Source organism: Buceros rhinoceros, unplaced genomic scaffold (assembly GCF_000710305.1).
Source record: "Buceros rhinoceros silvestris isolate BGI_N320 unplaced genomic scaffold, ASM71030v1 scaffold18144, whole genome shotgun sequence".
NCBI lineage: Eukaryota > Metazoa > Chordata > Aves > Bucerotiformes > Bucerotidae > Buceros > Buceros rhinoceros.
In genome coordinates, this window is record NW_010410222.1 from 6,018 (window position 1) to 30,979 (window position 24,962).

Below are 24,962 nucleotides of genomic sequence, written 5' to 3' on the forward strand. Positions count from 1 at the left end.
TCATCATGGGAGCACTTGAAAATGTACTTTTAATGCTTTCTAGAGTAAAGATGGATTACTGGATTAGCCTTATGAAAATAAATAGCCAGACTTTTCTCATTACAAATGCAAAAGATTTAAGGTTGGAAAACGCCGAATCGAATATAACCCTATGTCTTTACGTCTTTATGGTTTAAGATCATATACAAAACGAGGAAAGCGATTAATCAATAAAAGTAAACAGTTTTGTCAAGAGTAAAATTGCACACATAAATTATTTACATTGAAAAGAATGGCAATTTGCAAATTACAGAATCAAAATGGAGGTGCTGATTAAAAGGACTATGAAGAAAGCTACAGAGTGCTGGTAATGTGTTCCGTTCTAATGTGCAAATGGAAAGAAATACGGTTGAAAAGACAGCTGCAATAAAAAAATCACTGTGCTTCATTTCAGTTTGTTACCTTAAAAACACCACCCGACTTTAAAACATTTATTCATTTAAATTATTCCCCAAGCACAGATTCAGAGCAGTATGCATTTGCTTTTCTTTTAATTTCTTTAAAGATCATACTATATGAATATTTTACTTTACTGGAACGTTTTACTTGCTTTATCACAATGCAAAAAAAAAATTAAGAAGTTTTTCTAAGCAAGGTGGTTTACATCAAATATTTAAGTTAGCATATATTAATGCAGCAGTATAACTACTGACCTGAATAAGATTATACCATATAGAAAGTATGATACAGGTAGCAGTTTCATATGTTATTTAATATGATACTTGTATTTTAAATCTTAATTTCTTGCTTTCCCATATGGGGTTTTTTCCCGGTTAAAAAATTCGAAATAATTGCAAAGAAAAATATTTGTTTCTGGTGTGATCTTGTCTTATTATTAAGAAAAACCACTTTCTTTTTCAATTTGCAGTTTGAACTGACTCGTATTTCTTAACAAAACGGTTGGAGGGTATTGCCTTGGAACGCTCTTGTCTGCCGCAGCAGAGTACCGTTCTGCCTGTAACTCTTTGCGTAGCGTAGGGGAAGGGTTTCAAACATCATGCATCCTCAGCCCCAAAGCCTGGCGCTCAGTGACATTCACTCCCTGTCTCTCAAATATGGACTGGCATATTTAAGAGGTAGAGGAGGGTTCATTTTTCCTAAAACTCTGAAGGTTTAGGTAATTACACCAGTAGTTCCATACAGAGCACATACAAATCAATAAACGTCGGAAATATCTGTAATGAAAACTTGTACAAAATTGTTTTTTAAAACATGGCACAGAAATAAAAATTCTATCAGAACACGACTTTTGAAACATTGTAGATTCGAATCCTACCTGTACTTCTTTAATACAACTCAGTCTGATACCTTAATTCATGCAGAGCAGTTCCTCAGTCCAAGAGCACTTCAATTAATGTCACTGTGGCAGATTAGCTTTGTACAAGACTTACTAAGCCAGATCATATTGCGCATTGTTTTTCTGTCTGTTCAGGTAACTAAGAGAAATATGTTTCAGCACCATGTTTAAAAATTATTATTTCATAGAATACACAAGGCCTAAAGCCTTCCAGCATCTGAAGGGGGTCCTATGAGAAAGCTGGAGAAGGCCTTTTCACAAGGGCGTGTAGTGATAGGACAAGGGCTTTGAACTGAAGAAGGTAGATTAGGATTAGATATTAGAAAGAAATTCTTTACTGTGAGGGCGGTGAGACACCACCAGAGAAGCTGTGAATTCCTCATCCCTGGAAGTATTCAAGGACAGGTTGGATGAGGCTTGGAGCAACCTGGTCTAGTGGCAGGTGTCCTTGCCTGTAGCAAGGGCTTGGAACTAGATGATCTTTAAGGTCCCTTCCGTGATTCTAAAGAATACTGACTTTAAGTTAATTAGAATTGGATTTAATGGATTCAGAGGACTGCAAATTAACCCTTTAGGCAGGGGTAAGGCTTCTTGCAAGAGTCTTACCTATACAGGACTTCCTAAGCAACACACAGAGTATAAAAAAGTAACTTCAGGTATTTGTCATCCTCAAACCTTTAGCATCAGCATGGACTTTTTCCTTTATTGAACAAGGAAATATAAAAGCAATGGGGAATTAACTAATTTGAAGAGAGAAACTATTACTTGATTGAATAGATTGGTATTCTTTTCTAAAATCTGAGTTTATATGATCCTGTCAGACACAGATTGTAAATACTCCATCTTTGGTTTAAAGTGTTGCATATTTCAAGGAACTATGTGCAATAGTAATGATTTTTTAAAATAATCTAGGGACAAGAATACTATATTTCAATACCCATACTGTAAACTTGCCATTCTGGTCATAACAAATTCAGTTTTCTTGCTAGCTATTGCCAACTAAGAATGGGGGGAGACTCTTTTGTCCTTCTCAAAACATTTTTGCAAGTAAAATTCATCAATATATCTGATTAAGTCTTTCACAGTCACTTTACATCCAGTAGCTAGTTTATCTGGACAATTTCTGGTTTGACACTCAGCCTCCACGACAAAGTAAAGATACAGAAGGCCATTGAGCAATACAGATCTGTTCGGCCTCCTGTTGCAAGAGCAAAATATAGTGGGGTGCAAGGCAAAAGAGCTGAATTAAGCTTAGAAAGAGGCACTGCGAAGATTGTCCTGTTAAATTGCATGTAACACCAGTGCAGAGGACTCTGACAGTAGTTTATATTTAAAGGTCCCTGAACATACATGATTATCCTCATTTGTTCCAAACTGTGAGCATGAAGATTAGGATTATGGGATTTATCAGATTTTATTGCTTCCAGTAAAACCAGCAAGAACATTTTTATTACGTGTTCATTTTTTTTTCTTGCCTGTGATAAAATTCTATAGTCTCTAAACCAGAAAAAGCACTGCTTTATTTTCAGAAATGCAGAGAATCCTCAACAAAGGCACCACGAGGGGAACAAAGAGCCCTGCAGAGGCACTGCTGCAGGGTGGCCACCACAGCGTAGGAGCCACAGGCCTGCCCTACGCACTCCAGAAGCGACTCAGCAGTTCTCAGCAACACCACTCCTGTCTCTTCTTGAGGAGAGTTTTAAATCCGGCTGATGAATTTCATGGCTATTTGTTAAAGTCTACATGTTTCATAAGTAGAACTGATCCTGAAGAGATGTTTGGGAGGGAAGTAATCCAATTTATAGTTATCGACCACTTCCAGCAAGTCTTTCTGGACTTGTAAAGCCAAGCCAGGGCATATCTTGGAAGAGAAGATGAATTCAGTGCCTGGGTTTATTTGAGATAAGATATTCACATACACAAATATTTGTAGGCTTCATCCCCATTCCAGCGACGGTTATGAATATTTATCTCCTTGAATCTGGTGTGATTTCTAATGATTCTGGTTTCAGTAAATGTAGATAATTCTTTAAAAAAGACTAACAAAGATAGTTTCTTTTTCAACACAGGCCATTCCTGGTCTTTGGATATTGTCCATCAGACCTGACTAAATTTGTCTTAGATATCTTTTTATTGATCTTGGTACTGATCAGTAACTGCTGTGGGGAAAAATCCTCTCTAGTTCCTTCAGAAACTAAATATGGTTTGGGGGATCTGCAAAATCAGCATGCCATTTTTTTATCAGTCCAAAGGGTTCACTGCAGGTTATGAGGTTTAGTGATCACTAATTTTGCATTATACTTTCTCCTTTATTCAGTTTCTTCTGCAGCATTGCAGAGGAGGAGTGAGTAAGCAGTTCTCCATCCCTCTTCAGTAAGATGCACCTGACAGTGATAAACTTCCAGTGGAGATTTCTTTCAGGCATCCCTCAGTTCCCAGTCCATCCATAGGCTTCTCCCTGTGCTACTGGTCTTCTCACTCAAAGGGCTGACTGAGAGACATGTGAAAACAAGTGGCTTTTGTTTCTAAGTTGTTTGGGTTTTCTTTCTAGTAAAATAAAGCAACAGAAGTGGGTAACTCTAAATGGAGCTGTGACACGTAAATGGTTTAGGAAAACAGCAGTTACTCCTGGAAAAATAAAAAATAAAAAGAAAAAAAAGGGGGGAAAGTGATTAGAAGGATGGGACCAGTTTTCTTTACCTCCAGGAAGTTATAGGTCCAGGTGTGGGTTTTGGTTGACCTCCCATCTGTAAGAGTCTGCCTCGCTCTGAAATGCCACCATACGCTGCAGACAGGCCACCTGCTGTGCTTCCTGCGCCAAGCAGTGAGTGTCCCCCAGGCTGCGGTGATTTCCAGCTGTTGGAAAGCTGGGGCTGTGCTGCTGGGTTGCAGCAGTCAGTTCTTCAGGCTGCTCTGCCACAGCAGCATCCAGACAAGCGTGCTTGGTCTGTATGCCAGGTTCTTAGCACTTTAGAAACAGGGATGCTTCTAAACTGGTCAGTGTAGCTTCCTTGGCTTACCTGGTAACTGGAAGACAGCCATTATTTTCATATGCGGTCGATATAATTAGCCAACTACCTAGAGCAATTTTTTTGGCTAGTGTCTTTGTTTCCTTAAAATGCAGAATAAAGAGTGAATTCAAATCTATTGCTGTATTACTGTAAGCCCCATATATTTATTCTTCCTTGTAAGAAGTGCCAAACTCAGCTCAATTGAAAAAAAAAAAAAAAAAGCTAGAGGACTATTTTGAAGGGTGGACCCTTGGCAGGTGAAAGCACCTGGGTGTGAGCAAGAGCAGAAGCCACAGGTGCGCTCCAGGTGAGGGCGTCTGCCGGCCTCAGGCAAGCAAAGGCTTCCTGCTGGGTACCGAAACCAGAGCAAACCAGGAAACAAACAGAAATATTCAAGCTGTCCACGTTGGAGGCTGCCGGGAACAGGCAGGTCAGCTTGGTTAATCATTACCAAGAGAGACCTTACCAACGTTCACCGCGGATCATATGACAGGACCCCATCAGAGCTAAGAAAACACCCATCCCAAGCAGTAAATGCTGAGAAGCCTCCCTTGCTTAGATGTCCTGACTTTATTGTTTTGCCGTGGGAGAAGAGCTTCAAGCTCCCCTGTTGTTCCCAGAGCTCAGCCCAGCACAGCTGTTGTGTTGCTTTCCTGTTCTGAAGAGGAAGTGAGAAATTCCCTCCCCATGCGTTCCAGCACTTGGATACTCAGGTTTCTCTCTCAGTCCAGGAGCCGCCTGTAATGAGCTCTCAGAGGAGCTTGGAGAGGAGCTCTCAGCTGTGCCAAGAGTTGTTTCATTTTGTGCCGAAGGAAGAAGGGGAGAAGAAATCCTGCAAAAAGCTAAAATGTTAATGGTGCGAAAACTGGTCTAAGGGTATCACAACTGGAAAAAACAAAAGAAAAGCAGAAGCAGAGGAAGGCAGAGGCCACAGGATGGGAAACTTTTGTCAGAAGCACTGCACCTGTTTGGAGCCCTACATCCCATGCTTATTCTCGGGGAGAGAGGGTGAGCAGGATGAGAAAGTTGGCCAAGTCTTCACCAACCTTGCTGCGGTAAGGCATGACTCCCAAGCAGGACAGAAAGACAGAGAGAGTAAGATAAAAGAGAAACCTCTGCCTCCACTGCCTGGCCAGCATCTGGTGAATATTTGCAGATTTGTGGCACTCTTTGACTACGAGGCTCGCACTGAGGAGGACTTGAGCTTCCGAGCTGGGGATAAGCTTGAAGTGCTGGATGCATCCCACGAGGGCTGGTGGTATGCTAGGCTTCTCCTGCCAGCAGGGTCATTCCGTCCTGGCCACAAGCTCCAGGGCTACATCCCTGCCAACTACATAGCTGCTGACCAGAGCATCGAAGCTGAGCCGTGAGTAACCCACGTAACACAGGCTGCTGTCTCTTTTCTGTTAGGTTAAATGGGTTTGGGACAGGTTACGGCCTTTTCTCTTGCTGAGTAGTACCCTACCACACTCAACCTCCAGTGGTCCTACCAGTGATAACACTAGTTGGCATTTGCAAGGAAAAGGCACCGTGGTCACAAGAAAATAAATTACGAAAGGCAGTGTTGCGGGTTTCGCTTGGTTTAAATCATTTCCCTCTCTGATAAACCCTGATCACCTGTTCAAGAAGCATCTGGGAATATCAGGTTGGTTACTACTGTGATGGTTCATTATTTTTATTTTTATAACAGTTGGTTTGTGTCAGATGCTTCCCAGAGAGTGAAAAGAGATGACCCCTTCCCTGCACAACATGCAGCCTAACCAGCTGCAAGGTTATCTATTAATGGGAGTTGCAGGAAGTACCTTTACACCTTTATGTCTCCTTACAAATGATCGGGAAGTCTCCAACAGGAACATTTTTTCTTCTTTGGAGGCAAATCTCTGCTCTCCGGACAAACTTAACTGAATTTAAGTACTGCAAAGGGCTAGAGAGTGGGTATAGCAGTGGCGTGTGATTTGAACCTGTTAAACTTTCCCAGTTTAACTATGCAGCCCATGTTTTTCTGTGCTGTTGAAACATGTCCAATCTTATTTGGTATTTTGAATGAGAGCAGAAATCACTCAGAATCAGTTACTTGGCTCCCTTGTGAGGATAAGTAAGGTCTGAGTCAGCCTGGGATGCAGGGTTACTTATGTGTGTTGCAGTCAGAGGCAGCATTTGCTGAAAGAGATCTGCCTGCAGTTCCAGAGGTGTGTTTTGGCAAAAGTGACCGGTGTGAAAAGACACGGCAGAAGTGGCATTCATTATTAGTCTCAGAATTAATATTGACTTTAGAGGGATGATGTTGCAGCTTTTCAGTTAAATCTCATTTGGACCTGGAACATCATCTCCTGCCTACAGTTCTGCCAAGGGCTGGCTCAGGATATGCCAGTCTTTTGTCAGCTGTAGGATTTGTGCTAGAGGCACCTTAGAGCAACTGTAAGATTCCTCCCTAACCTGAAGAACTTAATTTCTGGAGTCTGTCCAGCTGTTTCTATTTCTGTATGCAGGAAGACAGCCCTTTCAATGGTCATGTTCAAAAGAATTCTTCCAGCTGCAGAAATTAATCTGCAGGGAAGGTGTTTTTTGAACCACTGACGAAATGGTGGCAGGCTGTAATTCCACTCAGCTTGGCCTTTGCTCTCTTTCAAAAACAGGTTTTATTACAAGTCACCTAAGATTTCTGCTTGCTGTTAATACTTTGAAAGTAGTTTTGCTCAGTTACACAACAAAGTCTCAGCCCTTAAGGTCCCTCTTATCTTTCTACACATACAGCACCAAACACGAAGGCAAGTTTGCCAAAGCGCACTGTTGCCTAACTTGGGTTTGTCTTGTTACAGAATTTATTTTATTTTATTTTGCTCGTTTCATGTCCCTTTATTAATAAAGACTAAGTTTTGGCAAAAGGTTTTTCTTGACAGATTGTTAGGACACTGGAGAGTAGGAAATAGAGAGCTTTTACTGCTCTCAGACCAAGCCATTCCTCCAAAATTAGTTTTTAGTTTCGTACCAAAACTAATCTTGCTAAACACGTTGTATTTTCTTGTGTCTCCTTGTAAGTCATTTGGCTTTAGTGATCTTCATATTTATACAAGACTTCCTGCTCTCAGGCCACACACATGCAACGATAGACTAACTCAGGTGGAAAGGACCTCTGAAGGGTATTGGGAGCAGTCATCCCAACACGGACATGGCCAAAATAAAGTTATACCTCTTTCCTTAGTTGAGCATGTTGACTTGAGATTTTCACCCTTGTGATGAGGATTTTATTTTTTCTTTCCATGTATCCAACTGGAATTTTCCTTGCTTCAGTTTCCCCCAAGAATTCTCTTTCCCCCTGTCCTCTGCATTTCACACCTCTGTTACCCTAAACAATAAGAGCCACAGCAATGATGGCGTAAAGAACTACCCCTCGTTTTCCCTAAAGTACAAGAAGGAGAGTGAAAGAAGTTACTTTAATGACTCTATAATGAAAATTCAATGAGCTAATCATATTATCTGCCCAAAATTTAAATGTGACTTCTTTCATCTTCTCACTTTGACTTTAATTAGCCCTCCCCTTTAGTGTTGGGCAATTGCTCGTGGCCATGATAAAGATATTTGCAGAGATAGGAGAAGGTTTTTTTGCGTTCTTGCATCCTTTATACTGGTCCTTTATGGCGCCAGCACAGAACTGACACAGAATGAAAAACTTACAGTCGCTGGTTGACCTGCCAAAACGCATGCGTACCATGTATTTGCAGTGTGTTTTTTACGCCTTGCAGTATTTTCCTGGCACAGCTGATTAACAGCCTTTGAGCTAGTCGAACACCAGCTAGCTTCTGTACATCTGCCGAGAGAAAAGGAATTCTAGCTTATTTCTGGACCGTAACTTCATCTTACTAGATCAAGACAAACTGGATAAACTGTTCCGGGAAACAGGCTTGATTCATGGTATGACTCTTAGGGAGCTCGGGAAGAAAACCAAACTGACCATATTGTTTAGCAGATGATTTCAGCATGTTTATATACAAACTAAAAAAAAAAAATACACTCATATGCATGCATGAATACTCCGTAAATTCACTTAAATAAAGGGACAGAGTGGCATGAAATACTCTCCGACTCATGGAACAACTTGGAGGTGACAGGGTCACCGTGTAAGTTTAGCCAATACATGCTTGAAAACTGCATGCAGAGCAGTCTTCCAGATTGTTAACAAATTACATCTGGGCCTTTTTTATCAACAATTTTACATGGTCTTTGTTATAGAGACAGCTAGAGATCAGAAGGTCCATCTGGATCTGTGAGGTCCATTCTGGCAGAAGGTAATGGCAGGTAATTGCTTGTTCTTGGCAAGTGCTGCAGCAGCCCCATTTTGTCTCCTCGATGAAGTGCCCGTGAATTTTTTCAGGGAAAAGGGCTTTGTTGAAACTTTTCCTTGGAAAGAGAGAGGATGAAGTAAAGTAAGAAGGAGAGTGAAAAACTTTTCTTCCTTGTCCTCATTTAGAAAGTTTTTCTTTCTGGAAGTCTCTGATTCTTTCCAATATGATTGATGTCATACTGATAAATAACTGAATGAAAGGGCAGAAGGGATCTGCAATATCTCCAGCCTGGGGAAAACAAAAATTTAATACTATCTATAAGGAAGGGAATTTTTGAGTGTCCTTGGCTATCAGAATGTTAAAGCAGAACTGAGGGAGAATGAGATGTCTTTACCACACTGCTTTCCTCAGGCCAAAGTTTATTGGTAGACATCATGTGCTAAAATTGAAGGGACACTTTGTTTATATTATATTTTGCTAATATATTTGTATTATAGAACTATCATACCAAAAGTCAAGCGCTGCCTATTTGTGCATGGTATCTTCAAAAAAGTTTCTGTTGCTTCCTTCCTTTGGCTTGAATATGAATAGTTCAGATGAAAGCATGTATACGTTTATACAGCCTGTACAAATAGGGGAAGGGGGAAAAAGGTAAATCCATGGCTCGGGTTCTGCCTGCTGCAGCGTTGCAGTCCGAGCGTGTGCTGCATAGGGTTAAATCCGTCCAAGAAATGCACCAACCTGCTGCCACGAAAGCTGGTTTGCACAGACTTCATTTCTTAGACTTACCAGTGAAGCATCTTCTTGTTGCTGATCTTTTCTACCCCCTACAGTACTCCTTATACTACCAACACCCTGTCAGACGAAGGGATAGTGCCGAGGACCTCTGGAGACAGGGGTGTTCTCCTGGCTTTAGCTGGCATAGGTGGGACAGGGCAGCCGGGCAGTGGAAGCATTCATCTAGCAAACGGCAGTCGCACAGTGAACCTTCATTTCATGAGGAAATAAATCTGTTCCTACAAAAACATTATCTTCCTGACCAAAAGGCTGTGCTAGCGGCAAATTAGGAACTGTAAGAACACTTGGTGCTTTTCTTCTCTCTGCACCACAGGTAGCGTCAAAACCACAAGCCAGGCAGATTTTTCATTTCTAAGGAAGTCATATCTGCCACATCCCATGACCTTGGAATGATCTTCCGTCTGGATTGAGACACTTAACATTTAGGAAAAGGAAAGAAAAAAAAAAGGAATTGCAGATAGAGTCACGTGATTTAACTTGCATATCCAGGAAAGGATGATCAGAAAGAGCAACTTGACAAACACCAAAATCTGAAAAGATATAAATTTCCTTGGCAAGGAGTGTGACCTTCCTGTCTGTGCGCTCTTTCTGTGCCGTTTATTCTGCACTATAAACAGGAACCATAGTAACGCATTCACCTGCCCGTATTTTACTACTGCCAGTTGTTTTAACTAAACAAGAAAATGACATAGTGCAAATTGTTATGGACAACAAATATAGCCCAGCTGTACAGTTAATTTTAATGAAGTAAAAAATTTTAACCCCCCCTCACTTTAGAATTCTTTTTTTTTTTTTCTGGAGGAAAGGTAGAGCGTACTTAGAGGGGGCCTCGCCTGCCATCCTGAGGGACCTGTTGGCTGTTTGTTGAGTAAAATCAACCTCATTCCATATGTTCATGCCAACATTATTGACACAAGACTGCAGTGCTGAGGGAAGTAAATCCGCACAAATTCCTGGTAGATTAGGTCAAAGAAGATCACAGCAATTACTTTTAACTTTTGCCAGTTTCAGAAACATTCCTTATTTCAGAGAGATTTCTTATGTAGGTATTTCCCAGCTGGTGGAAACGGAGCCCCGGACCTAATCAGTGAAACCTCACCAGTCAATTCCGCAGTGAGGATTTTAAAGAACCCTTTGAAAGCAGAAGTGACTTGTAGGCTATTTTTGTCGATCTCCATAATTCCTTCACCTTCTGTGACCTGACTTAACTTTAACTATTTCATACATTAACTGAATCTGAATTACTATCTGTGAACAGTAAAGCGTTCCCCGGTCTGACCTGTTACAGACTTGCTGCAAAGCCAGGCTTACGGGGTTTCTTTGGTTCATGTAGGTCATTTTTTCAAAGTGGTATTTAGAGCCAAACTGTCTAGAGGCTCTTTTCAAAGTAAAACCTTAGATTCTGGTGAACACCTCAGAAAACTGAATGTAATCCACTGTGCTTTCTGTGCTTGCCCCCCTCCTCCCCGCCCCTCCCCTAATTCTCGTGTCATTTACAGTACATACTCCCGAAGACACCACCAGAATCTGCAGTAAGGCTTATACGGTAATGTAACAGCGAAAGCTGTTTGGTGCTAACACGACCGCACAAAGTAGTAGTAGGTTGTTCTCACATTCTTGGAACCTGTGACATTAAGTATAAAAGCTATTCTTGTAAAGTTTTGGTAGAAAAGATTTCTTTATCACGAAAATAGGTTTTTATTGAAAATCATTGAAATGGCTGTATGTGAACTCATTTGAAATTCCATCTTTTCTTTCGATCGATATACTTCTATGCTTTTGTGTGTGCAGGCATGTGTGCACACAAACAACATAGAGAAACTTTGTAAGACTGATCCTTTTTAGACCATGCTTTAGACTTCTTAGATCTGTGAGACAAAGTGTGTATCGTAAAGCCAGAAGATCAAGCCTTTGGTATTTTTTGACCTTGTGTTCGTGGCATCTGAAATACCCAAAGTCTGGCACTGCCATGTGTGTTTTGGATGCCTTGCTTGAATTTAAATGGTTGAGTGCTACAAAAAGACCATTAATTTAATCAAGTGATTTCTTTAGCTGTGGTTGAGCACGCCGCTGCTGTCTTCAAGCGCATCTCAAACTTTGTTTTTTAGCTCATTTCTTAAACATGCAAAAATACACTGAACACAAAAGGACATGGCTTACAGAAGTGTGAAATGTCAGATTTTGTCAAGTGCCAGCAGTATTTACACATCCACGTGTACACACATGTCCAGAAAATGTGTGTCTCACCTCAGAAAGGTCGAAGGAATTATGGCATTGTAGAAGAGCAGCTTGTGCAACCTTGTCTATAATGTAGGTCACCTCTTCTCTGGAGACGTGGTTTTCTAAATATGTAAAGTGGTGTACTCAGGTTCTGAGAAATAAAGCATTAGTTCTGTTCTATCTCAAACCAGGACACTGCCTTGTCTTTATTTGAAACTACTGTGTGCTTTAGACATTAAAATCATTACATACTAGTTTCCCTTACTCTGTTGTGGAAGATTTGACGATGAATCATTTGAAGACCAGAAATAATATACTTAAAGCTCGCAAACAAAGCCAGTTAGTTTTTCTCACAGCACTGCGAAACCCAGGTGGCCTTTAGAGCGTCTTTTAGAAAAACATCCACTGATCAGAATAACTCAGTAGTTCTGTTTGATGTTTTTTCTCCAGACTCCACAGGCATAAGCATTGTGCGTGCTAGCCTAGATCAGTTGGTTTTGAGCAATGTTGTTGGCAAAAACGTTTGCCGGGGATGGTACAACAGTTACTGCTTCCTCAATAGTTGTCTTTGATGGCTTTTCGGGCAGCACAATTCAGAGGTGTGCAGAGCTGAGTGATCGCTGAGCAGGTTTAGAACTGAAAAATAGTTCAGCCAGGCTAAGAAGTCCTAGAGCTAGGCTGGTTTTAAACAAACTAGGTCAGGTGTCTCTGTGAATAATTATTTTGTAACATGTAAAAAGCAATGTTGGTTATAGAATACTTGGGGGCTGAAAAGTCATAAAAACACAAGAGATACCCTACGAGGTCAAACCAATGGCCCCTCTAGCACCATTATTCTGTTTCAGAAAGGGTTTTATAAAGAGTGCACAGGTCCACCCACTTTCTTTGATCCGTTCCCTTTGTACTTCTCCAGAGCCTGGAACTGTTGTGTAAGCAATGTCAGAGGGTACATCACTGCCACGTCTAATTACGGACCTATTGTCAAGGTGGTTTAGCAAAAGTTTAGGTGCTGACACTGCACAATTCTTTTCTCCTGTCTGTGGGCAAATACCAAAAATGAAAAAAAAAAACCACCAAACCCCACAAAAAACTCTCTCATCCCTGTAGAAAGCTTTACATTCCTAAACAAGTGTTTGGCTTTTCTGTCTGGATTGGTGATTGCTTAGTCATGAGCGACCCACGCTCAAAATAGATAGGCACTACAGGAGCTGGTAGTGCTGCACCTGTGAAATTCAAGGACCGGTCTCTTGTGGAGCACACCTATCCATCTTCCCCATTTACCCTAATGCACTAGGGTCAGCCCGGGCTGCACATCTCAGTGACTTCACCCTCACAGATCTACCCATTAATTCATTTTGTTTCCTACCAAAGATGTGAAACTAAACCCAGGATGTGTCCTGTTATTATTTTACAGATGTTATCTTCTAACATGAGGCTATAGCAGAGATGCTTTGTGTAAACTGTATAATACTGATGCAGCCTTCCAGAGAACACAAAATTTACCTGCACTTTATCTTTAAAACAGATTAATAGGGAAAATATGATTAGCTGGGATTCCGATGTTTTTCTGTAATAAAATGTTTTGATGCTTTTCAAGTTATGACAGCAAAGTATGGATAGCAAAGAAAATATAATTTACTAGGTGGTATTTAAGATACTTTTAAAAAGACAAAATATGATTATGTATTTACTACTACATGGAAGAGGAAAAAATGAATTTCCGGTGACTTTTAAATAGTACTGTATGAGACATATTTGAAGACCCTTTTTGCATTAGATCTTTACAAATAAGAGATTAAACTTCTTTAGTTAAGAAGCTCATTTGTTGGAGTTTTTGTAAATGTTGATGTTCAGGTTTCCATCTCATAACTGTGTAAAAAAACCCCATAAGAATTGCAAGAAATTACAATGGAAATCTGCATCTTTGCAGTTTTCAATCCTCCATACTGCCTAGAATTCATCTGGAAATGGCTTTTCAGAACATCAAACAAAATACTGATCATGAATGCATTCCTTTTTTTCATCACTTAAACCAAATCCAAATACATAACTTTCTTTCTGTGCTGGAACACTAATCTTAGTCAATGAAAACTAGAAAAACAAAGCAGTGAATTAAATAATAAGTGATGGTTCCATAAAGGATTGCGCTAATTGACATTTTCGTTACTTCTGCACAGACTGCCCTGTAATTTGTAATATTTTACATCACAAAGTTACCTGCAGTAACATTGGTAAACATTTTCCTTCAGCTTTCTCTCACTATATATAGCAGATTTATTGCTAGTTTAATGAATAACATTTTCCTGTATTTGTAGCATAAAGCATTTTGCAGCACACCTTTTCAAACCTCACTGCAAAAGGAGAAAATTAAAGAAATCCGAGACTCACATGTGGGAATGAACATATACCATGAATTTCAGAAATTGTGAGACCTCACAAAGCTTCAGTCTTCTTTTTGAAGCTACTGATCTTTCCAGTTAGTGGAAGTCTCTGTAAGGGCAGGAGTCTCTGCTCCTGTGAGGGTATGTGCTGAAAGGAGCCATACACAAGAACACGCAGAGATAAACCTGAGGGACGTGGGAAAACGGAGGTGGTGGCAAGAATAAGCCTGCTCAGATGCACCTCACTGATAAGACTCTGTGGAGTGTGAAAATGTTTCTTTTTCAGGAAGCATCCTGGTTTTGCTGGGACAGGATCATAGACCTGCCATGGTCTACAGACCATGAGCAGTTTGGGGTCAGCCCGGGCAGCTGACCTGAGCTGGCTTACAGATGTATCGCAGACCATAAGCATCACACTCAGGATAAAGGGAGAATTTTGCTGAGGACAGGGAGGTGGTCCCGCCTGGGTTCCTTTTGATCCTGTTCCTCCTTCTCCTTCTTCTCCTGCTTCTCCCCATCCCTGGAGGGACTTGCTTATCATTTTGCTCCTGAGGTCTGACTTCCCATTTATTGTGACTGCTCTACATTTGCTGGGCTGAGTATAACTTTGTAGACTTTTTATTTGCACTGGTATTAGTCTGGCTGCTTCATTAGATCTCTTTTCATTTTGACCTACGCATCTTATCTCCTTTTCCCAATCCTCTTTTTGGTGGGGGAGGAGTCATCGGGTGATAGAGCAACTGCTATAGTTTAGCCCTGGACATGTACTATGTGTAGACCTTGCTGATAAAAAGAAGGGAAGGAGACAGAGACACCTGACCAAACCTGACCAGTTAATGTTAAGACAGACTATAACCAGAAATAAACCCAGTCAGTCACAATAATTCATGGGCTGTCAAGAAATAGCAGGCAAACTTGGACTTTGCAGCTGGTAAGGATGCAAAAAATGGATGGAGATCTGCTCTGCCACCAGTGTTCTGTGTAGGCAAGGGAGGGCTTTGTGTTTGGGAGAGTTCCTGTATTCTGTTCTGAAGTGAGTTTCCCTGTGAGAAATGAAAATAATTTCTCAGGAATGATTTTCTCAAGAAAATCGATTGAGCACTTTTGGAAACTGTAATGGTTTAGGAGAATGTATGATTGACCATTTTCTTGTCCTTTTGAGTTTCCCTTAATGTTAAATCAATTGATGTTATTAGCATTCTCTGTACCATGTTAACATCAAAGCTACCTCAAGGATTCAACTTGGTTCCTCAGTTGTTACGAATAGCCGCGTTATTGCTACCTCTGGAGTAGGTTATGGCAGTACTTTTGTTCGTGTGTATGTTAACAGAAGCATTCAGGTACTACTAGCACTGATGGAAGAGTTTGCAACGCCATTTGGAAGACTCTACACAGCAGAAATATGGTCTGAGAAACACAGTTTAAGTTTGTTCTGAAAAGAGGTGATTATATGACTGTGTTTCACCCACAGCATCCCAAAGTAATGCCCATCGAAGCCAAAGGTAGCCTTTCACTGACTCCGAAAGCAAGCTGCTTTAGAACAAGTTTTAAAAGCAATCAAGCCCTTAAATAGCCCCGTTATTGCTACCTCTGGAGTACGTTATGGCAGTACTTTTGTTCGTGTGTATGTTAACAGAAGCATTCAGGTACTACTAGCACTGATGGAAGAGTTTGCAACGCCATTTGGAAGACTCTACACAGCAGAAATATGGTCTGAGAAACACAGTTTAAGTTTGTTCTGAAAAGAGGTGATTATATGACTGTGTTTCACCCACAGCATCCCAAAGTAATGCCCATCGAAGCCAAAGGTAGCCTTTCACTGACTCCGAAAGCAAGCTGCTTTAGAACAAGTTTTAAAAGCAATCAAGCCCTTAACCGTGTACAAAACCGCTACTGGGAAGAAACTTGGATTGACTTTAGTTTCTTAAATTGGAGAAATAGCAGAGACTTGGCCTTGTAATACTATCCCTACAGGAGAAACAGTCACTTCCCAGTCTCTAGAGAGTGCAAGAGTAGCCAAGAGTGCCATGGTTCGCCATCCTGAGGAAGACTCAGTGAGTTAATTTACGTGTTTGCCACACAATCAACTGCTTTTATCATCCACTGAAAAACTAGTGTAGTATTTTGCATAATCCCTTATAGCAGGATCACACAACAGCACAGTTATTCCCTACTGAAGTACTTACTGAAAAGGTTTATACACAATGTGCCATGGATTTTTTTAGACTAATGCCCAGGCAATCTTTGTGTTTATGTCAACAAGACAGAAAAATTCTTCTAGACCGTAGGAGGAAATGCCTATCTCTCTGGTGAGTGTTACCACAGTTACTCACTGTTGAACGTTGCCTTATCCAAACAATCCCACGCAGTTACTTACTGTAAAAGCGCCTAAAGCCCTGGCTGGACCTTCAGAGCACGGCTTATTATTTCTAACAAAAACAATGAAGTAACACAAAACAAGGATATGTCTTAGAGCAAAACACTGTTAGAGGCTTAGAGTCCTTTTTGATACATCTACTGTCCTCTTCTCGTGAGCTAACAATCTGCAGCTTCTTCACCTGGGCTCCCCCAATGATTTGTCAGGGCAAGCTGGGGCTCCTTTTGGGTCTCGGGTATACACAAGGTCAGTCTGCCAGGGTAGGTGGGTGTTTCACGTGTGCTGTTGTTACATTGCAGTGCCTTTGCATGTTAAGCTATAATATTTCGTTTAGAAAGTAGATGGAGAAGGATAACTCAATTTTTTCTTTTATGTTTTTTTTTACTACGGTGTGTCTTCTGTTATCACCTCTTATATTTTGCCATCTCACCACAAAACTCTCTCAAGTCTAACATAAATTTATTATTTATGGAAAAAATGCCAACCAGTCAGCTATAATCTGTTGACAAGAATGTTAGCAGAGTGTTATCCAAAAGCCAAGAACAAATGGGAACTGCTGTTTCCCAAAGTTGTTTATTTTGCATTGTAATGACTATTTAAAGAAAAATCGAACCGTTGATCTTAAAATACGTAAAATACAGTGGAACTTCCAGTGTGTTGCTATAGACAGGCTGTCACTTTCAAACATACAAGCCAACTTCTACACACATAACATAAAGTAATGCTGCTCTGTTGTTTTGATAGGTCTCTGCTGCTCACCTAGTGCAGGAGTGAGCCTTTAGTATTTCACAACTATTCACGTGTTCTATGTTCATCCCCGTGGAAAGAAAAACAGACTTGTTCCACCCACTGTCATGGTGGAAAGGCTCAGAAGCTCCAGGTCCCCCACACAATGCATGTGGATAGTCTTCGTTTGAGTTTGTGATAAGTTACTCGACGAGGAGGATCCGAGCAATATCCATGACTCAGATCGTGACGTATGAATCGAATTAATTGTGGTTGTGCAAGGTTATGTGTGCTGCCCTGTGTAATCATCCCTGAAAACCTGAATTTCTTGTTTCGTTTGAGAAACTGAGTTTCTGATTGTGGTAAATCAGTAATGGAACTGAGCTGTGTCACTGTACAGGTACCTTTTACATTATTTTTGTTGTTGAGTATTTTCCAAGCCAGGCACTTCCTGCAGTTTGTTTTTAACTGGTTTACTTACGTAGATACAGAAGGCTGTCTTTACCTAAACGTTTTCTTGAAGACTTTGTCTAACTAGTTGCGGATAGTACTTTGGTGAGTAAAGTTTAAATCAGTACATTTAGTGGTCACCTCTAGTCAGTAAGTATATGAAGAAAATTATTGTTAAATTTTCTCTCTGCAAGGCCACACGAGTGGTTAATGAACTAAGAAAGGCAAAGGAAAAAGCTCTGTTGTAAGCAATCCTTACGGTGAGAGTTACTCTGTGAAATTGGTTCAGGAGATACTCCATGAAATTGTTTCCCCATGCAGGGCTGAAACTGCTGCTAAAGACATGCCCTGTGGGAGCAGGGTAAGCTGGAGAGCAGCGTTTGCCAGGCAGGTGCAGCAGCTCCGGCAGTCGCAGGTTAGAGCCCTTGGGCAATGAAGGCAGTCCTCAGTTCTGTCTGCCTCTCTTTTCTCTTCGTCATTGCCTCTTAGCTCTGACTTTCTCCCTTCTCCCCCTCCATCTGCTTGATAAAATTCTGCAGTCCTCACTGCTTGGAATTTTTTGGCACTGTTCCCACTCTCCCTCCTGCAGTGTTCTACGCACACGTTTACCATTAGCTTGAAATTCTGTTTACATTTTGTCCTTGTCCCATGCATGCATCGGTGTCTGATAACAGATGACAATGAGAGATTGTCATTAAAAGCAGCATTAGAAACAATCCCAGGCAAGCCTGTAGAAAGACGTAAGGGTGAAGGGCCCTTTCCAAAGGACCTGAAACCCAATCTTACATTTTCCAGCCCCCGCCCAGTGAAAGTCCACAAGCCCTAGAGTGATCGCTTTGGCTGTGTGGATTCTTGCGCTGTATCTGGGAACGCTTGTGTTTTTGAAAATGCTCATGAAAGGAATGTTTTGCAAATTTCCATCTTCATGATTTAGCCTGACTACAGATTTTTCTGGGCTTTTTTTTTTTTTTTTTTCAATGCCATCGTCAGGTTCACTGTAGACTATAAAGGGAAAATCGAAGCAGTCATTGCTCATCTCCCATGATCTCCTTCATGCCTGCTGTCCATCATTTGTAAAGCACATCTGTTTCTTAACCGTGTTATATCTGGAAGGCTTTCATCTTTGCAGTGATATTTCTTAATTTCTTGAAATGTCAGCTCTGGAGAAATTATATTACTTCGTTACCCTTATAATTAAGGCAGCCCAATATTTTCTCTCAGAAGAGCTTGTTTAGTTGTGTATAATTTTTCCCGGCTTTACCTGATTGGATGTGAATTTCCCAAGGTTGATACCAGGCACAGGCTGCCTCTTCTGCTCCCTGAAAGCACAAAACGTGACTCAGAACAATATGAGGAATGCTTTGTGCAGGTACTTTGGAGGAAGGGCTCGATATTTGGTAGGGGAGATTGCTATTTTAAAAAGCTTGTGGTTTTTTCTGTCTAAGGAAAATTTTCTTCAAACCAACCAAGCCTTTGAAAATAAAATTGCGTTTAATATGTGTGAACCAAACATATTCATTGAATTTGATGGGTGCGTTCTATGTTTTTGGTATTTTGGGAAAACCCAGCAAGTGCTTGGACCTTCCTCTGAGTGCAGAGAGGACATGCTGGTGGAGCCCTCGGTACACTTGTGTCCCTGCTTCTGCACTAGTGTTTACACCCAGCAGACTGCAAACCTGGCATGGATTAAAAGCTGCCTCAGCAGCCCGCTTTGTCCTGCGCAGATGACGGCAGTGAAGAGCGGCGCCTGTTCAGGTTTCCATGTGCTGAGTAAGGGCCGTGGTCACGGGATGGTCATATGATGTAAGTAATGGAATAAGACCCTGGAGGATCTCTCTGTCTCTTTAGCTTTCCCTGCACCTCGCCTTGTCTTCTGTGACACAGAAATCGGCAGCTATTGCTCTCCGAGTAACCTACTACATCCTGCACAATGCTAAATTCCCTGAAAGGCAGGCCCTAGGACATCCAAAATGAGAAGAAAATGCTTATCATAGCATCTTATCGCCTTAGTCCCATTCAGTGATGTTTCTTCACTGTAAAAAATGTTTAACAAGCAGACGGGCCACAAAAACGAAATAATGAGTATTCGGATATTATAGTCATGAACACTACAACACAATGACAGACAAAATGGAGTGTAACTGTTCAGTGAGCAGCATTCATATCAACGCTGTAGGAAGCACTGGATGTGGCCATGTAATTAAAGATGGTATTGTACTGGATTTTCTGGAAGTAGCTGAGATGATGCCATGAAAATAATATTAATATTGCCTTCTCCTAACTTTGGAATTCTTGACTTTGCAGTTACATCTTCCTATGACTGTAGATTTTAAGGCATTTAAAATGCCTCCTTTATGTACTGTTGAAGCTTTTTTTTTTTGTTTGTTTGTTTTACTATTGCAGAAGCTTTCTGCATTCCAGAAGAAATTGGGACATATTTGTTTTCAATGTATCTGTTTTTCATTGTCCTCACCCAAGCCTTCTAAATTCTGCTGAAATTTCCAAGAAAGCCAAAGGCTGTAGCTGTCAGTTCAGCGTTGGTGTTTGGCTTCGTGATGATCTTACTCGCATCCCAACCTGGGATGCACAGAATCCTCAGTCATGAGTTTAGAGTTTCTGCTGGAGTACGGCTCCAGCAAAGTGGCTGACCAAGGTGACCAAGGAAACCGTGTGTTGTCAAAAAGTTTCTCCAGTAAGAAATTTTTCACTTGGACTGTGTTTGGGGGCCTTTGGCTGTGGTTCCTCCAATGCAAAAGCAAGAGGTTGAGTTTGGAGGTAGGAAAATAATAGAGCTCCTGCTGGAGGAGGGTGGCACAGTGGCCGTGCAAGGAACATTGAGGCTGCGAGAAGGTTTGTCCCCTTAGGACTTTTGTGTGCATTTGAAGGGGTCCTCCTCCATGTGGCACTTGGACTATGATTTGTTGCTTGTTCATTTGGCAAGACTGAGAATCTTTGGCAGAGGTCAGCCCATGATTAGTGTGAGGATTAGGAGATGAATACTAGAGTTCCAGTGTGACTACAGCTGCTAAGGGACTGCTGAATGAAGATCAAAGCTGCAGGAAGCGGCTTTTAAGCTAAGGCTCAAACCAGGTCTACTATTAGACTTAGGGCTAATCTTAGGATTAGTTTTAGGGTGAAGAGGATGACAAGCCCTAGAGCTCCAGTTTGAATAAAGTTGACAAAGCCTGCTATGATCCATGATGATGATCTTGTGATCAAAAAAAAAAAAAGCCATTGGATTCGATGGCCAATAGAGATGGGATTACTGTGCTGTAATAACTGCAACGAACCTCACTGGTGGTCTAGTATTGGGCATCATGTGCACCAGGTAAGGACTATGTTTGTTATGGACCTACATGAAGGTCATCTTCTCCATCCCCAAAGTCCTCCCATATACCGTGGCCAGAAGCAACCTGGAAGTAGCCTCGAGTTTTTAATGAAGGATTTTGTGAGAACTATGAATGATGATGGAAACAAGAGATTTTGAGGAAGCTGCTGGAAACAATCTCCAAAAAGCAGATCTGGCATCCTACCCTGAAAAGGGAGCAGGGTGTTGGAGACAGTGCTGACCAAGAAAGCATGTTCCTGGACGCCACTGACTGAAGAGCGCTCCTGCTATGCTAACCAGACAGCTCCTGCTAGAAATGGAAACTTATGCCCAAGTCCGAATGCACTCATTTGCGCCATACCCAGTAATCTACTGATCCTGCATTGACAACCGAGCCCCCGAGTGATCTGGCCGTGAGCTGCAGTTCAGAGTGAACCAGTGTAGCGCTTGCTAATTCAACCCTCTCCTGGACTGCCCGGTGTCAATGTACCCTACTGAAACCAGGGGAAGCGCTGGTCAGGTAACTTGTGCAGGGGATAGGGCTTGGTGTTTCGGTTCTCGTTTTCCAAGTGGTCTGTTTCAAAAGCTTCATCTATCTTTGTGCTGTAGAACACAAACAGATTTACTAAAGGCTGGGTGTTGTTTTGGTCTGACCTTCCCATCTCACAGAACAATATCTCATAGTCAGCAATTACTTTGATTCATTATGACTTTTTAGGGTACTCTTTCTTCTAAGATATGCTCTTTTGGATGAAATAAAATATTAAGCCATTTGAAGCACAAGTTCAATCACTAGAAATCGAACTAAGCCTTTCACACTTTATAAAAGGGATTTAAACTTCCATTTATAATGAAAATAGTACTTTAAATTCAGATGTGCTCTTGGTAAAAAAAGTGAATAACAAATTAAATTATTTGCTTTGAGATTAAGGTATTATTTTTCTACAGCCAGCATTGCTTTTGGTATGACTGTCGTTACAAACCCAATGACTTTGAACTAAGAATCCCATATTCAAGTGCTATTAAAAGCAATTTTCATTATATGTTTCTGGAACATTTTAATCAGATGATAAAAAGTCAGGCAAATGAGGCAATATACAACACTCGTCCCCTTTGCACACTCCATAACAATTGCTTCAGTTACACTTTCCCTCTCAAATACTGTTGCTCTAATCATCTTATTTTGCAAGTCAAGATCTTTTTAACTGCTAAGTTTATCTGGAGGCAGAACCTATGCATTACATATCCTCCATGTAGCCTTTAATGGTAAATTCTTATTGATGTAAATGAAGTTTTTCCAACGTAATAAAAATAAACGTGTCGTTTGAAATGTTTTGAATTCAAAGAAACAGATACGGATGCCCAAATACAATATGCACTTTGGTATTTTTTCCAAAATCAAAGCCTATATTGTAGACACGATTTTACAAACACAAGTTCCTACATTGTATGTTTTCAGCTTTAGCAATCTGAGTTACTAGCGGTTTACGTACAGATATGGGGTCCCATAAAGACTACACTTTTGACTATCCTGAACCTAAAATTCAACCTTGCTATCAATGCATTGGAAGCTCTTTTGACTTTGGTACAAAATGAAATCCTTTCGAAAGGATGCCGTCCTCTTAACCCATGAAGAAAGGAGACATAACATTAAACACGCTCTTATGAGGATCAGTCACTTTGGACATTACTGAGTGATATCCCGTATTTCGAGGAGAAAAATATCAGTTCAAAATTTTTTCCAGATCGTATAGTTTGTTAGTTTTCACGTGTCACTCTCAGAACAGGTGTATTTAGACATTTCAGAAAGGTTCTAACTCAGTTTTTAGGGCAGACAATTTTTGTTTGGCACTTTATGTGAACAGAGCTGAGCTTGTACACTGTCCTCTCATTCCTTTGACAAGGACTTCAGTCTATGATTTGAACATTTATTGATGACTTAGTTTTCTACAGTATAATTAATGAATTAATTGAATTAGTTGAATTAAAGAACACATTTAACTAATTAAAATTATTACTAACAGATTCTGGCTTTCTAATGAGATTATTTTCCTTGCCAAATATATATCATATCATGGCCTATTTTATGCAAATCATCTTCAAGTCAGAGGACAGGAATGCAGTCTGGAATATCTGAATTTGATTATATTTGGTTAATAAAGCATATTCAGTGCGGGTTAGCGCCATCTGTATTTGCCTCCTTTTATTTCCTCTTTGTTCATACAAGACCATTCCTCATTCCTCATGCTTGCTCAGCCAAGGTGTCACCAATGCTCTCATTTATTTCCTCCATTCCTCTTGATGATTACAAGCCCTACAGCTACTCAAGTCATCTGTTGATGACTCGTTCTGTACTTTTCACCAGTAATTGACAAATCAAGTAGATAACTGAACAGGCTGCTTACGTGTGGAGTGATACATTGATCGACCTTAGAAGTTTGCATAATAGGTTTAGCTACGATTAATTTTAAATGAGTTTTCCTATGAGTATGTGGCGTATTCTTGATAACAGTTTATCACCATTTGCTTCAATTAAGGGGTGGAGCTAATCTTGGAAAGAGAGTTGAACGTTTGTTGGATGGGATCTGACTGCTGCCCAGCTGAAAATGCTGACTCATCTCAGTCTCCTTTCCCTTTAATTTGCACTCACCAAGACATGGCAAAAGAGCTAAATAGTACCTTCAGAGGAGCAACTAAGCCTATTGCTTGAACAAGTCCTTCTGAGTTACAGGACTCAGTGAGAGAAGTAAAATGTGCTTTAAAAGGCATAGAGAGGAGTAGATTTTCATAGAGCATGGATGTTGAGATGTTTGCAATGACTTGAGGGTCATGTTGATTTTGTTTGTCTAAGAAGAGCCGAAAAATTGTAACTAATTTGAGACACTGAGGTGGCAGTGGAAGGGGACATCTGCAGGGTGGTTTACATCTTGGAACCTGAGAGCCCTTCTGCAGTGTCAGGAATCTTTTGACTTTTAAGCTGTCGGGATGTTAGCACATACCTGCACCTCTATATAGTTCAAGTGGCATCAATGGACTTGGCACCAAAGTCTGCCACAACAGCCTCGCCAAAGTTTCTTGGTTGTTTTTCTCTTGGGACAAGGGCAGTCTGTCATTTCTGAACTCTCATTCTCTTGAAATCAGTAGGACTTTCCATTAGCAGGAAAACCCAGATTTCACTCAAACGGGTAAGCAGTATTTTCTAGCAATAAATTTGTGGTGTGGTTTTTTGTTGGCATTCCCCCCCATACTATTGGAGTTTAATTAGCATAGCACAGATTATCTCCTAGTAAATATGCAGCACGTTTATAGAAGCTAATTTGTTTTCCTGGTATGTTTCACTGACTGGTAAAATTAATGTTTTTTATTTGTTCAGATGGTTTTTTGGCCCAATCAGACGAGCAGATGCTGAGAAACAACTGTCATATCCTGGAAACCAGGCAGGAGCCTTCCTAATCCGAGAAAGCGAAAGTCTAAAAGGCGAATACTCACTTTCAGGTATATTCTAGTTTTTCGTCTTAAGCAATGTTTTAAAAATCTCTCAGGGGATCTGGACTTTTTTATTTTTGAGAACGATAAACTGTGGGCATGAAAATTAAGTTTATAATAATAATATTTCCTTTCCAAGTGATATATGAAGAAAACTTGGCAAGAATCATCCGAGTTTTTATTAACATTTATTTTCGTTTACTAACATGCTCAGAACAGAACTTAACTTTCTTACGCTTAGTACTTCCAGTGTGCCAGCTGCCTTAAAGTAGAAAGTATTTTCATGATTAAAATGCCAAAAAGTGCATTACGGTTGTATGCTACTATTCTGATTAGTACACAAAATAAAAAGTAAACCACGTTGGCACGTATCTGCAGTTTAAGAAAATCAGATTTCTGCTAGAGAACACTGGTAGGTTTATATTTATTTGTTTTCAGGGGCAAAATGAAAGAAAGATCTTCAAAGCTATACTTCAGAATCAGTCATATTTCACTGAAAGTTTAGTCATAAACATCAGAAAAAAGTTAGATTTATGATGGTGGGTTTGAAATTTTTTTCAAGTCCT

At 40.6% G+C, this 24,962-nt stretch overlaps 1 protein-coding gene across 1 annotated transcript in view; it reads left to right on the plus strand.

The window, feature by feature from the left end:
* The first annotated feature begins 5,282 nt into the window (after window positions 1-5,282).
* Window positions 5,283-24,962, plus strand: part of FRK (fyn-related Src family tyrosine kinase) — a 45,999-nt gene continuing 26,319 nt past the window's right edge. Inside the window, exons 1-2 of the mRNA XM_010135544.1 lie at window positions 5,283-5,713; window positions 24,284-24,405. Of these exons, the coding sequence (XP_010133846.1) occupies window positions 5,283-5,713; window positions 24,284-24,405 (553 nt within the window). The remainder of the gene's footprint in view (window positions 5,714-24,283; window positions 24,406-24,962) is intronic.